This window comes from Maylandia zebra, linkage group LG7, assembly GCF_041146795.1.
Source record: "Maylandia zebra isolate NMK-2024a linkage group LG7, Mzebra_GT3a, whole genome shotgun sequence".
Taxonomy (NCBI): domain Eukaryota; kingdom Metazoa; phylum Chordata; class Actinopteri; order Cichliformes; family Cichlidae; genus Maylandia; species Maylandia zebra.
In genome coordinates this window covers 54,512,081-54,526,265 of record NC_135173.1, presented here as the reverse complement: position 1 = coordinate 54,526,265, position 14,185 = coordinate 54,512,081, and the positions used below count along the sequence as shown (strand labels likewise).

General features: G+C 38.4%; 1 protein-coding gene across 9 annotated transcripts in view; it reads left to right on the top strand.

Moving 5' to 3' along the window:
- Positions 1-499: 499 nt before the first annotated feature.
- Positions 500-14,185, top strand: part of fcho2 (FCH and mu domain containing endocytic adaptor 2) — a 50,007-nt gene continuing 36,321 nt past the window's right edge. For 5 of the 9 annotated variants that reach the window (XM_076886697.1, XM_076886699.1, XM_076886700.1 and 2 more), the window contains exons 1-3: positions 500-694; positions 10,674-10,765; positions 13,560-13,634. In XM_076886697.1, the coding sequence (XP_076742812.1) occupies positions 662-694; positions 10,674-10,765; positions 13,560-13,634 (200 nt within the window). In that variant the 5' untranslated portion in view covers positions 500-661. The remainder of the gene's footprint in view (positions 695-10,673; positions 10,766-13,559; positions 13,635-14,185) is intronic. The other 4 variants (XM_076886703.1, XM_076886704.1, XM_076886701.1 and 1 more) reach the window with 3 other exon arrangements.

Below are 14,185 nucleotides of genomic sequence, written 5' to 3'. Positions count from 1 at the left end.
AAGACCTTTTCTTATGCTTTAAATAAACCACAACCGTAACAAGAGTATTTGCTTTTGCAATATTGGTAGAACGTGTGTTGACTAAACAATCCCACTGGAAAAGGACGTTTAAACGGGTATGAATAATCTTTACCCACTAGTGCACAACAAATCGGCACATAGATTTATTAAACAGGGAGACATAAGATAAGATAGAACTTTATTAATCCCTCACATCTGTAGATGCTGAATTCATAAGTAATGCTAACTAAAACAAACAGTGATATAGCTAATAATATCTTACTATTTATTTTTATATACTATTATTTTCACATAGCTGCGTTATGGTTTATCTGTATTTTAGTCAATCTCGGCCTTCTATGTGGGGAATTTTCGTAAAGCATGTGAAGGCAGCATTTCATCCGGCGACTGTAGTGTCTCTCTTCGCCATTGATAGCGCTGTTTCACCCACTGAACGTCTACATTTCTACGGGAATAAACCATAGGGGAGAGACGCCGGGTGGAGGTGGAGTCTGTAGGTGGGGAGGGAGAAGAAAGGGGAGAGGAGGAAAACGGGGAAAGGCAGATACAAGAGAAACGGGGGGAGGACGGTGGATGATATACGCTTCAAAAGTTGCATTACAACAAACTGAAGAGTTGTGGCGAAGAGTAATAAAGCAAGATGATAACGCCGTACTTCCTAGAGAATTTCTGGGTAGGTGGTGCTTTTTTATTCACGGTGTTTACACCGGTGCTATTATCATGCTATGTTCCCTCCTTATCATGTTCATGCCAATCAGGAATCAAGTGTTATTCGTTTTGCAGAGGAAGTCGTCTAGCTCACAAGCTTAGTTCCCTCTGAAGTCGCAGTGTCCTGGTCAGCAACCCCGCGGCCACCGCTAATTTCCTTCGGCAAATATTTTGCTACCCCGGGGTTTGGGCCTCTGTGAACCAATCTAACTTGAAACGTCGAAGCGTCCACCCCTGTTTTCTGTCAATTGGCTCGGTCAGGATCGCTTGGAACGTATATGGTCAGTTCCCTGAATGCTATTGGACGCCTCGGCTGTCAGTCATAGCCGTTGGTCGTACGCGTCATTTTCTTCCGTGACAAAGTTTCAGTGAGATACCAGATGTTAGTAAGTTAGAATAGATTTTAAAGCCTCAATACCAACCTAAATAGCGATACTTTATTTCGTACAGCGGGTGCCGCAGAGCACTGGCTGTGTTAAGCTGAGCTCAGCGCTTTCTGCGTACTGCCTAAAGGTCATTTTTCTCCCGATAATAATTTGACGTGGCTGTGTCAAAGCAGGTGGGAAAGTAGAAGTCTACCGTTACTACTTGTTGCACTACACTGAAGTCACAAAGATAGTGCCATTAGAAGTGAAACTCGAACAGTATTGGCCTTATTAGGGCTACTCCTCCATGTCAAGACGGTGTATGTATTGCACTATAACACTACGGCAAGTATTGGTTATGCGTCATAGCTAAAATGTTACAAATTCTTACAGCGACATAGTTTTGAATAAAACCCATGGGTAAATTTGTACCTAACTGTTGTAACTTCCCCCTTTCTTTTTCTGTTCTTTAAAAAAAAAAAAATCTGTTACTCATTTATATATAATACAACAGGACTCTCAGCTTGAAACAACCAATCAGAATCTGTTCTTGTCTTCTTTAAGGTGGACAAACACATCCTTAAGTTTTAGCCTTAGTTGAACTCTGGAGGTGATCCAGGGCTTATAAAGGGGCTGTAATGAATATTTGTGGAAAACTACATTAAGCTAAGTGCTTGAAGTAATTACCAATAACACTGCTGTTACCCACTAACGCCTTTTTTGTTCCTAAATGAGAGTTCATCAATATCTAAAAGGCAAAAAGAGGAGCAATCAGAGACACTCCTGACTCTTCAATCTGCCCTTTGTGCCCTGCTGTGAGCCACAAGAGAATCCAGTGATGGTCGCGATCAGCTGTGTGTTTAACATGCAGGACACACATGAGCGCACATACTTGGCACTGGGAGGAGATGCATCCATTTCCCTTTTGACTTGACTACAAATCATCATCATCTTTATCAGACGTATTGAGTTTTTCAGTTTGTTTGTTATATTGCTAAGCAGAGAGGCTTTCCCCATTCACATCCCATGCTCTTTCACTTTTTTTCGATGTTTTCATTGGGGGTTTTTTTTTCTCCCTTTTTTGTCATCTATACAAAATGGATCTCCTCAGCTGAATATACAAGTTCTTTAGGAATTCAGGCAGTGCTGTTTATCTGTCATAGTTGCAGCACTGGACTGGTCACCAGCTGTAACATTTCTACTCCTTGGATTTATTTGCAGGCTTTGTTTCATTTCCTTTTTCTCTCTCTGTACGAAATCTAAGCAAGAGTTTGGTTTCTCGATGGAAGTTCTGGCGCAAAAGTGCAAGATGTGGCCTATGTGCTGAAATGCCTGAGTCATTGGATTGTTGTAGCAAAACTATGATGACCTTATGTTTAACATGGAGTCTCAACAGAGCACTAGCACTGACTAGGCAGTATAGAGACAGCTAATATGTTGTCTTATATATTGTCCCACACTTCACACGCAGTGTCCCACTGACACGGCAAAGAGTGACGCTATTAAAGAGGTGGACAGGAGTGGCACACATCCTTTTGGCTACCTAATTTTCTTCAGCTGTCTCTGAAATCAAACCAGCATGGCTCTGCCTTCAGAGGAAGGGCTTGTTGAGGTTTTGTAACTGGATTGAAAGGTGGTTCAACCCAACAGCCTTGAGAATCAGTAGCAATTTTCTAAGATTACCAGAGAGTGAAAACATTACACTAATTATGGTTTTTTTGTGAAACAAACATCCTGCCTCTTGCTGTTTGTTGTTCATTCTTCCCTTTATATTTAAACGAGTCGGTTTTAGTTGCATTAGACCAACCCGTTTTGGCGTTATCATCCCTAACAAGTTAAGTAATGGTCAAGTTTTCGTTTGTATCTACCACAAACAAAGCCCAGCCTCTGTGTGCATACCGCATACTAAAGCTGTGTGTGTTGTCTGTGATGAGCTGTGATAGCTCAGTGCACCGCTCCCAGACCTCTCTGGTCACATGACTGAGGCCAGACACTCTGATGTCAAGGCGCCGTCTGCGCAGCTCATGGCTGTGTGCTCTATAGGCTGTACCGGGCCACCGTTTACAGTCTGCGTTGGAGAGACACTGTGTTGTTTGGCTCTGTCTAAATTCCTCAGGGACAGCGTGCAATTCTTTCCACTGCTCTCACCTGAGCACACACCGGAACAGGAGAAGAAGTCATGTCAGCTGAGACACTTCTAATCCTGTGTATTGTTTCCCCCTTCCTAAAGCACAACATCAGTGCTGTAATAACAAGCATGGGAAACCTATGAAGTTTTTTCATAGGTTTCCCCTAGAGCTTAGGTAAACTGCTACACTGTACCACTTTCCTGCTTGCATACCATAGATTTACACACTTGGCACCTATGTGCTATAATTCTTTTGCCCATACTCCCATTTTCACACATTCAGCACATTAGAAATTTTTAAATTGTAATTTTTTACTCAAGCACATTTATTATATGTCCTACATATATGTTGTTTAACTGAAAAAGCATTGCACACAAACATCAGTGTTTACTGAGGCAGACAAACTTACAAATAAAAATAGTCTGAAATAATGTAAGCATTCATTTGCTCCCAGGCTTAGTTTTTTTTAGCGTTCTTTTGCAGTTTGGAAGGTATAGTATAACAATATGCAGCATGATAAACAACAATAGGCAACAACCACTTGATTCCCTACATAAACGATATTGAACCTTGCATTGTAGTCTGACTGCAGGAGAATGAATTCCTGTCCATCTCTGTGCAGCAGATGTTGCATGATAAACCATAGCACTGCGGTTTGGTTTATCTTTCCTTTTTAAGGTGGTAGTTAAGATTAAAGATGTCAGTTTCTTTTTGTGTTCAGTGCTCAGTATTGAATTGCTGTAAATATAAAGCATGGTTTTCAAAGATATGTTCTTACTGACTTAACAAATAGATTGTTTTTCTGGTGAGAAAGCCATGTACTCTGTCTAGTACATAAACTGTTATAATATGCAAAGAGTTTCTTTCACTCTATGTAATGACAGTTTTTTTTTCTTTATTGACCATTCGTCTTTACTTTCATAATTTACATCACTTTAAATTGCAAAAGTCTTGTGCCACCTCTTATTTCTTTATATTTTGCTAGAACGGTGGAAATATGTGCAGTGATTTTTTTGAAATATCTGCAAACATAAATGCGATTATAGTTTATAAAGCAAAAAAAATAAATAGTTTGTGCAGTTCTAAGACAATATTTGGTATGAACACCTTTATTTTTAAACACAGTGTGCACTCATGCTTTCTGGTACTTTCTTTAAGTGATCTTCAGGAATTGTTTTCTGGACTTCTTGAAGCTCTTCTTTGAATGTTGGGTGCTTTTTATTTTGTTCTCTGTTAAGATCCTACACTGCTTCAACAATGTTATGGTCCGGGCTTTGGGGAGGCCAGTCCATGACTGATTGTGTTCCATTGTGTATTTTTCTATCCAGGTATACTTTTACTCCATTGATATTGTGTTTGGGATCATTCCCATGTTGAAAAATGAAGCTGTCGCCAATCAGACACTTTCCAGGTAGTATTGCTTGGTGGGACAAAAGCTGATGGTGCTTTTCTGTATTCACAATACCACTCCAACACTGGGACACTGGGAAAACTGGACAAACTCTTAAGAACAGGACTTTGACATATTGTTCATCTGCCTGCCACTTCTTCTGCTGTTCTTAGCTAAAGCCTCTTTGGGAATTAGCAGCCCACTTCTGAGTGAGATAAAATTTTATATGATTTCACAGACAGTAACCCCAAATAAAGATAAACTGGTGTTTCAAAATAAAAGCTTAAAATGTTGTGCAGGAAAGGTGTCACAGAACCATTAGTCACCAATGTTTGTATAATTATTCTCTCCTTGGGCAGTTGTTCCATCAGCCATCTGGCTCATTTCCACTGACTTTAGATTTAATTCCAGCTTTAATAGTTCTCTTTTCTTTCCCCTCATGGGTGAAACTAGTATTACCTATTTTTTTTGGCCTAAAGCATACAACTTTTTCTTTAGTTCCCCCTAGTCTGTGCAGTGTAGTGTATCACAATTTTCTCATTCTAGCACCTGTTTCTGTAATTATGGTACAACCAGCTGACACAGCTTGTTCTCTTCCCTTTTTTAATGAATTTGGTCAGTTCATAGGAAGCTGTCTCAGCTCGTCTGTACTGTTTGTCAAACACACCACAGTTGACGTATGCTAAATTCTCAGTAGGTTATCGTCCAGTTGGGGTGGGCACATTTAATGTGTGGTTGGAATATTAAACAAACAGTGTTTTCATTGATTACATCACAGACATGAGTGTAAAAAAAAAAACTGCGTCACTCTGGTATCACTTATATTATATATTTATCTAAAATGTACATATTATTTATATATCTATATGTATTTTTACATTTCTCTCTACTGCTTTAGAAATTGATTCCAGCCTTAGCAATTGTGAGGAAAAAAAAACGCCCTTAGCTGTTTCCCGTGTTTCTTTTTCTTTTGTATTCATTGATATCAGGTACCAGTCGAACACAGGAGCTGAACAGAATGGGCTCTCTTCCTGTTGCCTTTCTGCTCTGTTTTCACTTACTTTCGTCACTTCCCTGTTTTGTAGTACGATTGGCCAGTTGTTAAATCTCTCACTTAGTTTGTGTTTTAAAGTGTTGCGTAACATGTGGTCTCATAAACTGTGCTTCTTATAGCTTTGACATCTAATGCATGCAGTAGTTTGCATGTCATGATTGCTGTTAAGTGGGGTAACAGCTAAACTTTTTTTTTAAGCTGTTTTCTTGTTACAGTAGGAAGCACACTTCAGTGGTCTGCTCACTGGGGTAAATGTTGGCCAGTGAGCCGTGACCTGGAGAACAACGCTTTCCTTTTAGTGTGTATTTTATTTGTAAATAGTTATTTTTGGAGCTTCTTGACATAAACTTCCTGAAAATATGTGGAAAAAGAAAACTAAAGCCATTAGTTAATGCTTTAGCCTTTAGGCTAAACTGCTGACAGTGGATTGCTTCAGGAACTAGGAAATATCTGCGATGGCCTCGGCTCGAGGGGAAACTAAGCTGGACTGCAGATTAATACAAGACTGATGGTGAACTCTGGTGAACTGGAGTCTTCCCATATTGTGACATGCATTTTAGTTAAACTTTTCTTATTTGTATGTGACATCAGACAGCAGTTTCATCACCAACTGCGGGTTTATCAGCATTTATCGCTTTTACATTTCATTTCCCAAAATATCACAACAAATGTGCTAATAAAGTGTTCTTAGTCATGTTACCGTTATTGATTTTCCTTTGACATCTTTTGAGGCTTCTAGTAAGGCATGTGTCCTCCTGAGCTGAAGCAATCAAGAAGGCCAATGAGGAAGTAAAGCTGGAAAAAGAGGATATTTTTAAATCGAAAATAAATTTGATGACATTCTCTAGTCTGGATCTTTATCTTCTTTGTCTATGTGGCTAGGGGGGGGGGGTGAAATTATTCAACTTCGTCCTAAAGTGTGTGAATGTGTGTGTGAATGGGTGAATGACTGAATGTAGTGTGAAGCGCTTTGGGGTCCTTAGGGACTAGAAAAGCGCTATACAAATGCTGGCCATTTACCATTTAAAGATCTATCTTTACGCTGTTTTCACATTTGTTTAGCTTAAATATGTTAAAGAAGGTTATTACCAGTGTTGGACAGCTATTGCTTTAGAGTAGGGGTCAAAAGACTCACTTTTAATAGAAATTTTTGACCAAAGAACTGCTTGTGACACCCTAAAACAAATTTAAGCATCATACAGAATGACATGTCCTATTAAGTATAAATTAGCATGGCAACATTGCTAATAGGAGTGAAAAACTAAAATCTTTTGGCACGTGGACCAAATGTGAAGTCGAGGAAAAATCTGTCCTCCGCATGTTTTAATCAAATAAAAAGTAGACTCATTTGATAATAAATAAAAGCGGCCTAATAGCTTTTAAATTGGGAAAGATAAAAGAAATAAAGACATTGGCTAGTTTGAATTTCATTTTGATTGAAGTCCAAGTCAGTAGGAGCAGGTCTTCATTTTTTTTCTTTAGCTGCATATAGCAGTAAGTACTCAGACCTGCAAACCACAATAACAACAACCAAAACAAATTAAAATGCTAGAAATAGTTTATTTTCATATCATATTCTTGTTTATGCATCTGTAGCCATAGATTTGCAACCCCTGCACAGGGTTAGAAATCGGGACCAGATCTATTTTCCAAAGACCAGTCATGCAAACACAAACCCATCATAATCGGTTTTATTCCGCCACATCTGATGGCATCAGATGGATTATTGATTGATTGATTATGCTCCCTTTGCAGTGGTCTAAACAAGCCAACTTTTCTATCAGTTCTAGTGTTTAATATTTCATTTCTCGGTTTGCTCAAGCATATGTAAGACATTGGCCATGGCTGTCCCGTGCAGCTTTCTTTTGCTGTGAAGCTGCAAAAACACGTCATTGTCGTTTCCTATAAACTAGTTAACACAAGCCAATGTGAAATAAGTCATGTCAGACAACAGCAGTTTTATAAACATATAAAATCTACACTCCTAATGCAGATATCATGAGCTATATGAACTGTGTGCAGTAGCTCAGTTCAGTCCTCTTTGTCCCTGTTGCCACAAAGGGTTGTAAGGTTGTAATGCTCTCTACTGGAATCGCTCTCAGGCTGTCCAATTCACTTCAATCTCCCCCTCTTTAGTCGTTGGCTAATTGTATTAGCTTCAAAGAGCCACACATTTTCTTGTACAATCAAAGCTAGGTTTTGTAGTCAGTGTTGTGTTTCAAATGGTTTTGTAATGTGTAACAAGCCTTGGCTGATCTGGTGTTAACCTCTAACTGTCCCAGTTGCTCGTAAATTTCACACATTCCAGTTACCCTAAAGTGCCACTGCACTAAAATTTAGCAAACTATATTTACAAACAGAAATGTACAAGTATTGTCGACAACACTGTACATGTAGTGTACATTTAATGTCGTTGTTTGTTTTGAGATCAGCTACTGCACATAATATATGTAATTTGTAAGGATTTTAGGGTTATAAAAATAATTACCAAAAGATATATATATGTTGATAATACTGCTACCTGGGTAGTTGATATATCAGTTTTTATCCAGATTGATTAACGTGTCTTGGAGGGGATAGGAAACAGACATACATGCACTACAGCCATTATAGTACAAGTTCAATCTTTTTATTTTACCCCAGTCACTCACAGCTGCTCTGGCCAAAGGCATTATGTTTCCAGGTTGTTCATCCTATTCTCATGAATGTAATATCTCAGCATCACCTGGAGGGGCCTCATGTGCCACAATCATTCATTTTAACTCAGGGATGAACTGGCTCGACTTTGTTGGTCAAAGATCAAGTTCAGCTATAGAGTCTAGCTTGTCCCAGGCCCCATTTTTAAAATATCCTCTAGCAGCTGCGTGAACAAATCCATGTAAGATTTGCAGCCAGTAAGCTACAAAATGCAGCTTTCTCATGTGCTTCACACTGTATAAGGTGGTATTTTAATGCATGTTTTCCTGATCCTATTTCAGAAGGCATTTGTATTTGTACACTAAAGTGGAAACAGTACAAACAGTAATTTCAGAGACACTGAAGGTGTGACCAAAAGTTAGTGAAATTAATAACTAGGACAAGTCCCATGTTTAAACTTTATTCAACTTTAGTGTGAGCAATTGACGCAAGTCCCAGACAATTGACATTTGATAGGGTGGAGGTTGTCCAGACAGTCGGAGCCTGGAAGGTCAGCTAGTGACCAGCCATGAGCCGCAAAATAATATGCAATGAGCGCATCACTTCCTGTGTGGATGCCCTTTTAGACGAGTTATTTCAGACAACAAAAACTTAAGACTCATGAAGATAAAGAATTGTAGTGTGACCTCACTAAACATTTTTATGTCGTGAATTCTTATTTATTTGTTTACTTTTTATGCTTTTGGGAGAATTAGACACAGTAAGTTAGGTTCATCTTCTCTGTGACATCCTAATGTTTTACAGAACCTTTTTTCCGGGCATATTTTAATTCCATAAGTCTGCAATAGAAGTGGCAATGCGAACATAGTTTACATTTGATCAAAGACTGAACTTTTCTATTCCTGCAAAATGTTCTATAAGTATAACCGCCCGTACACATGCGGTGTGATGTGTGTTGACAGTTGTTATCTGTAATTTCAGTGGTTTAGGAATTATACAGAAAATAGAGGTAGGAATAAACAGACACCTGGCGATCCAATATTGTGAACATATGTTGTGATTTTTCCTCAACTGCAAATTATTCAAGATGTGTTGTGATGTGTGTTATGTCTTCAAAGTTAAACTCTGTCAGTATCTGTTTTATACAATAAGTTAAAGTTATCTCACTTTAGTTATTTTTTTGTTGCAAAATGAGATTGTCAATAAAACCTCCTGTTGGCATTAGATGAACCCTGATGAAGTCTTATATCATTTCAATGTCAATTAAATGAGTCAATTTGGTAATTAAATGCAATTGGTTTTTGATAATACAGCATTTAGCTGTGATAAATAGTTAAAAAAAGATATTTGTTGCTGTCTGCATAGACAGAAAATCTACTATTAAGGTTGCACTCAGCAACCTTCCTGTTCTGTAGGAATGTAACCAGAATACAACCAGCTGGCAGCCACTTGAGTCAAGTTGTGCTCATTGACAAAGACTTATTCAGACCAATGGCAACATGTTGGCAATCTTGACTACATTTATAAAGTAGATAACAATTATTTGCAGACATTTGGCAATCTCTTTGAGAGTGATTGCATCCAGTCTAAGTCAGACTGCGAAAGGTTGCCTCTTATTAAGCAACCTTTGCAATCATTTAGCAATCAGAAGTGGTAATGAGTGTGCAACACCCTCAAGTTTTGGACAACCATTCTATTCTTACTCGTGTAACTGAGCCAGTTATGAGGTAGCTTTGTCAAGCTAAGTGTGTCCAGTGTTGGACGGTTCTTCGTTTGAGCTAATTTAATGTAAGTTTGCTGACTAATGTTGTCTCAGGATGGTGTTGTATGAGAGGGGCCCTCTTGTTCATAAGATTTAATTTTATTCAGTAAAATGTAGATATTTGGTGTGTTCCTGTATTGATACAAAATATCACAACGTTATGGGTTATCGATTGTTCCGCTACCCCTAGAAGACAATAATTCTGGTTAAAACAAAACTGCTGTTTTTCATCTAGATGAATTATTTAGAATGTCTTTGCATTTTTAAAGTGCAACTGGACACTGTTGCCCAGTGGCATGGTTACAGCAGCGCAGAAAGCTGTTCAGGTGTGTCTTTCATTGTAGGTTTTAGCCTTCGACCAGTCTTCTGTTGATTTGCTAATTTCTAAGTGTTGTTTCTCTTAAACATGGCCAAGATGAATATGGTCGACCAGAGTTTACTGCAGATGCAGATAGAAGCTATGCAAAAAATGAGAACGCTGCTGCTAGAAAAAGCCTTAACGGTAATGTGTAATCAATAGCAGACTTTGTGTTGCTACACTTAATGGTTTTTGCAGTGACTGAGCATCAACTTCCACGTTTTTTTTTTGTTTCTGTCTGCCAAACAGGGGGAAAAAAATAATGGCTTTGATGTGCTCTACCATAACATGAAGCATGGCCAAATTTCCACTAAGGAGCTGACAGACTTCATCAGAGAAAGGTAAGACACAGTGTTCTGGTACGCATCAAGGGCACAATATGGTTAATCTAACACATTGAACACATTACTAATTAACTGGTTGCACTCTGTCTAGCTCTTCAATACATGTCTTTCCTGTCCATGTGGTTTTTTGGTATTTAAAAGTCTTTCTAAGGCTATAACCTGCACGTCCAGTTCCTCATACTGTGCGTATAATAACACCCAGATTCTTTGCTGACACTTCCATGAATATCCACGTTGAATTTGCAAGTTTTTTACACACTGTAACCTTGAACCACACTGGGGTGTTAAAGGGCTTCGACTAATCATACAGAAATATCTATTAGGTCTTCATATGTCATAATCGATTGAGTGATTAAGTTCAGTGAGTTTTTTGGTTGGCGAAAGCAAATAAGAAAAATAAACCAGTGAAGGTGAAACCTCACAAAAAGCCATCTATATGACTATCATTTGAAAATGATTTAATTCTTGCCAACTGTTTCATTTGCCCATATTGCTGTAAACTTACACATCCTTTACCACCTCCACGATGACTCAGTTCTTTGTGGGAAGAGGTGTGAGTCTGTAACCTGCCACATGACGGATGAGCTGGCTCTGGAATTCAGCTGTGGATTCCACTGTCTGCTCCTCCTGTTGTTGAGGAATGCACTCAACTCGCTTTGAGTTGATCAGATTACTTTATTGAAGGATAAAAATAGAATTTGCGCCGTCGTGGTCAGATTCCCACTTCATGATTATTTTAATCAAAAAGTTTCACAGTAGAAACATTTCCAAATATCTCTAAAACAATCATGCTACCAGTCATATTCAACAACAATTAAGTAATTATTCACTTAGCCCAGTCATTTAACATGTTTATTTTTCCAATAATTCCACATCTTTTTATTATTCTTATTTCTTTGGTGGCAGGTTTACTGATAGGAAAACCACCACCTTCATATTTCTTGCCACAAGCTGTTCCAACAATTGTGACGCTCACCTGCACTTTTTAAAGCATCCAGTCACACTTTGATGTTTTTATTTATTTAACCTTTATTTATACAGCTAGTCCCATTGAGACTCAATGTCTCATTTACAACAAAGACCTGTAATAAACATAATAAATAATCTTTCAGATTTTTGACTTTGCTTAAATATTAACACTCCTCCTACTCTGCAGCTGTGCTATTCTTTAGTACACTAAAATTAATCAATGCATTATTCATGGAGGAGACAGAAGGTCAGTTAGTGTTTTACTTACTGTGTGGTTATGCTGCTTTGTGCCAGCTTCATAGTCAGCTTGGTCTTTTACATTTCACAGAGTGTTTCAAAATCTGCACTATGGCTTCCTCTGCTGGGGAAAGCAGCTATGTGCACTGTGTGTCTGTCAGTTAATGAAATCTTAAAGGGACACACACACACCACACACACACAACAGTGTCTGCTAATTAAACTTCACGTGGAGTAATGAGAGTGAGCCACACTTTGGCTTTCAAAAATACTACCAGTCCATTACTAGCAGCTGTTAGGTCCCAGTGCTTGAATATGGTGCCTATTTTCACGTTTGTTTGAGCTTAAAAAACTGAACGAGGGAAAGGAGAAAGAGGCGGCGTGGAGTCCGTTTCTCATTTTCAGCAGAAGAGGAAGTAAAGCGAGAAACAAAAAGCACCCTTGTTAACGTAAAAATGATCAATTATTAAGCTTATAGTTATTCACCATGAGAGAATGGATATCAAATATGGAAAAGAAAGTGTCTTTAAATTTAAATTCACTTCCCTGTCATGTGTGTCACACAATAAGCGTCAAACACTGTAGACTTATTCACAAATGTATGACACATTGTTTTAACAATTTATGCTCTACAGTTTCATTTGAAGGACTTAAAAGCAACCAACAGTCACTTTTAAAAATCCATTGACGTTGACGTTGTATGTCGTTGAATAAGAAGTTAAAAGGTATTCTGAGGTCTAATGTGGTGGAGGAGCTGTCCAGTAATAGTAATGGTTGTCAAACTTGTATGCGTCCACAATGTGTAAGCACAGAATTTAAATATTCAGAAGTACAACACGAACTTCCTTAGGGTTAATGTAAGGGCTGTAGTTATGCTTGGGAGCATTTATGACATGATAAAGTTTAAAAAACGAATTCCCAACCCAGGCTATCGAAAGATGCAGAAGAAGAAGTGCAGGCATCTCCACCGTGCTGCAGACAGTGTCACAATATCCTGTGCGTGATTATGTGTGTGCGCGTGTGCCTAGGCTGGGTGTGTGCATTTGCCTATGTGCACATTTGACCTGCTTCCCCCTGGCTGACCTCGTTCGGGAGACACAAATGCAAAATTCACGCTTTCACTACAACACCGCTGCAGTTTTTTCTCCCCACTACTGTCACTTTGTTACAGAATACAGGAATAAAAAGGGAAATTGAGAGAAGCATGCAGTTCAAACACTAGCTTTCATACTCTGTCATCTTCCGCATGAGGTTTATGACCAAATCCCAGGCCAAACCACATTTATTTGCCCACACACGGTGCATGTGGTCAAACATTTATGCTGCGAGTTCTAAGTGGGTGTTTCTGGCCTGGATGTGCAGATTCTTAGCGACGTGTCCCGTTTGAGCTGCAGCCTAGTTGCAAGTGAATTGGAAAAACTTTATCATACTCTACAACACTATCCTCTAGTTTTGAGAAGAATAATTGTTATTTTGACATTGTTGACATAACAGTATAAACTCATGGTTATTTGAACAGTTTATTTAAAGTCATGCTTATATATTGTGGTGTTGTGTTTAATTTCTTGTTCTTGCTCTCTTCTAGGAGTACTATTGAGGAGGCCTATGCCAGGTCAATGACCAAACTTGCCAAGTCAGCTGGCAACTTTTCTCAGCTTGGGTTAGTACTAGAGATGGCACATACCACTTTTTTATGTCCGATACCGATATCATAAATCTGGATATCTGCCGATACCGAAATGAATCCGATATAGTGTGTTTTTTAATCAATAAAACTGTTTTTTTTTAAATATCTTGCTGCTTTTTGTATAAGTTCATACTCAAGTTAAAAAAACAAACAACAACAAACACTAAAGCTATTCTGTTATACCTGTATGCAAAAAATACACTGCACCCAAAATATTTCATAGTTCAGCAACACTGATCAATCTAATAAACTTAAACCTACTCCATCCTCCCTATTCTGGTATTTTAAAGAGTAAGCAACCTAACCAACAGGGTTCTAAAACTCCCAGCAAAAAAATAAATAAAAATAAAAAATAGGGAACCACCCACCCTCCACCTCGTGATGCTTAATCGACATAATCAACTTTAATTTGATGCAGTGTGAAAAAAAATGCACAGAAATAAATTATTTTTCAAGAATAATTAAATAGATTCAACATCTTTCTTCAACAGAATTGCAGACTGCACAGATGGTACCTTCCCAAA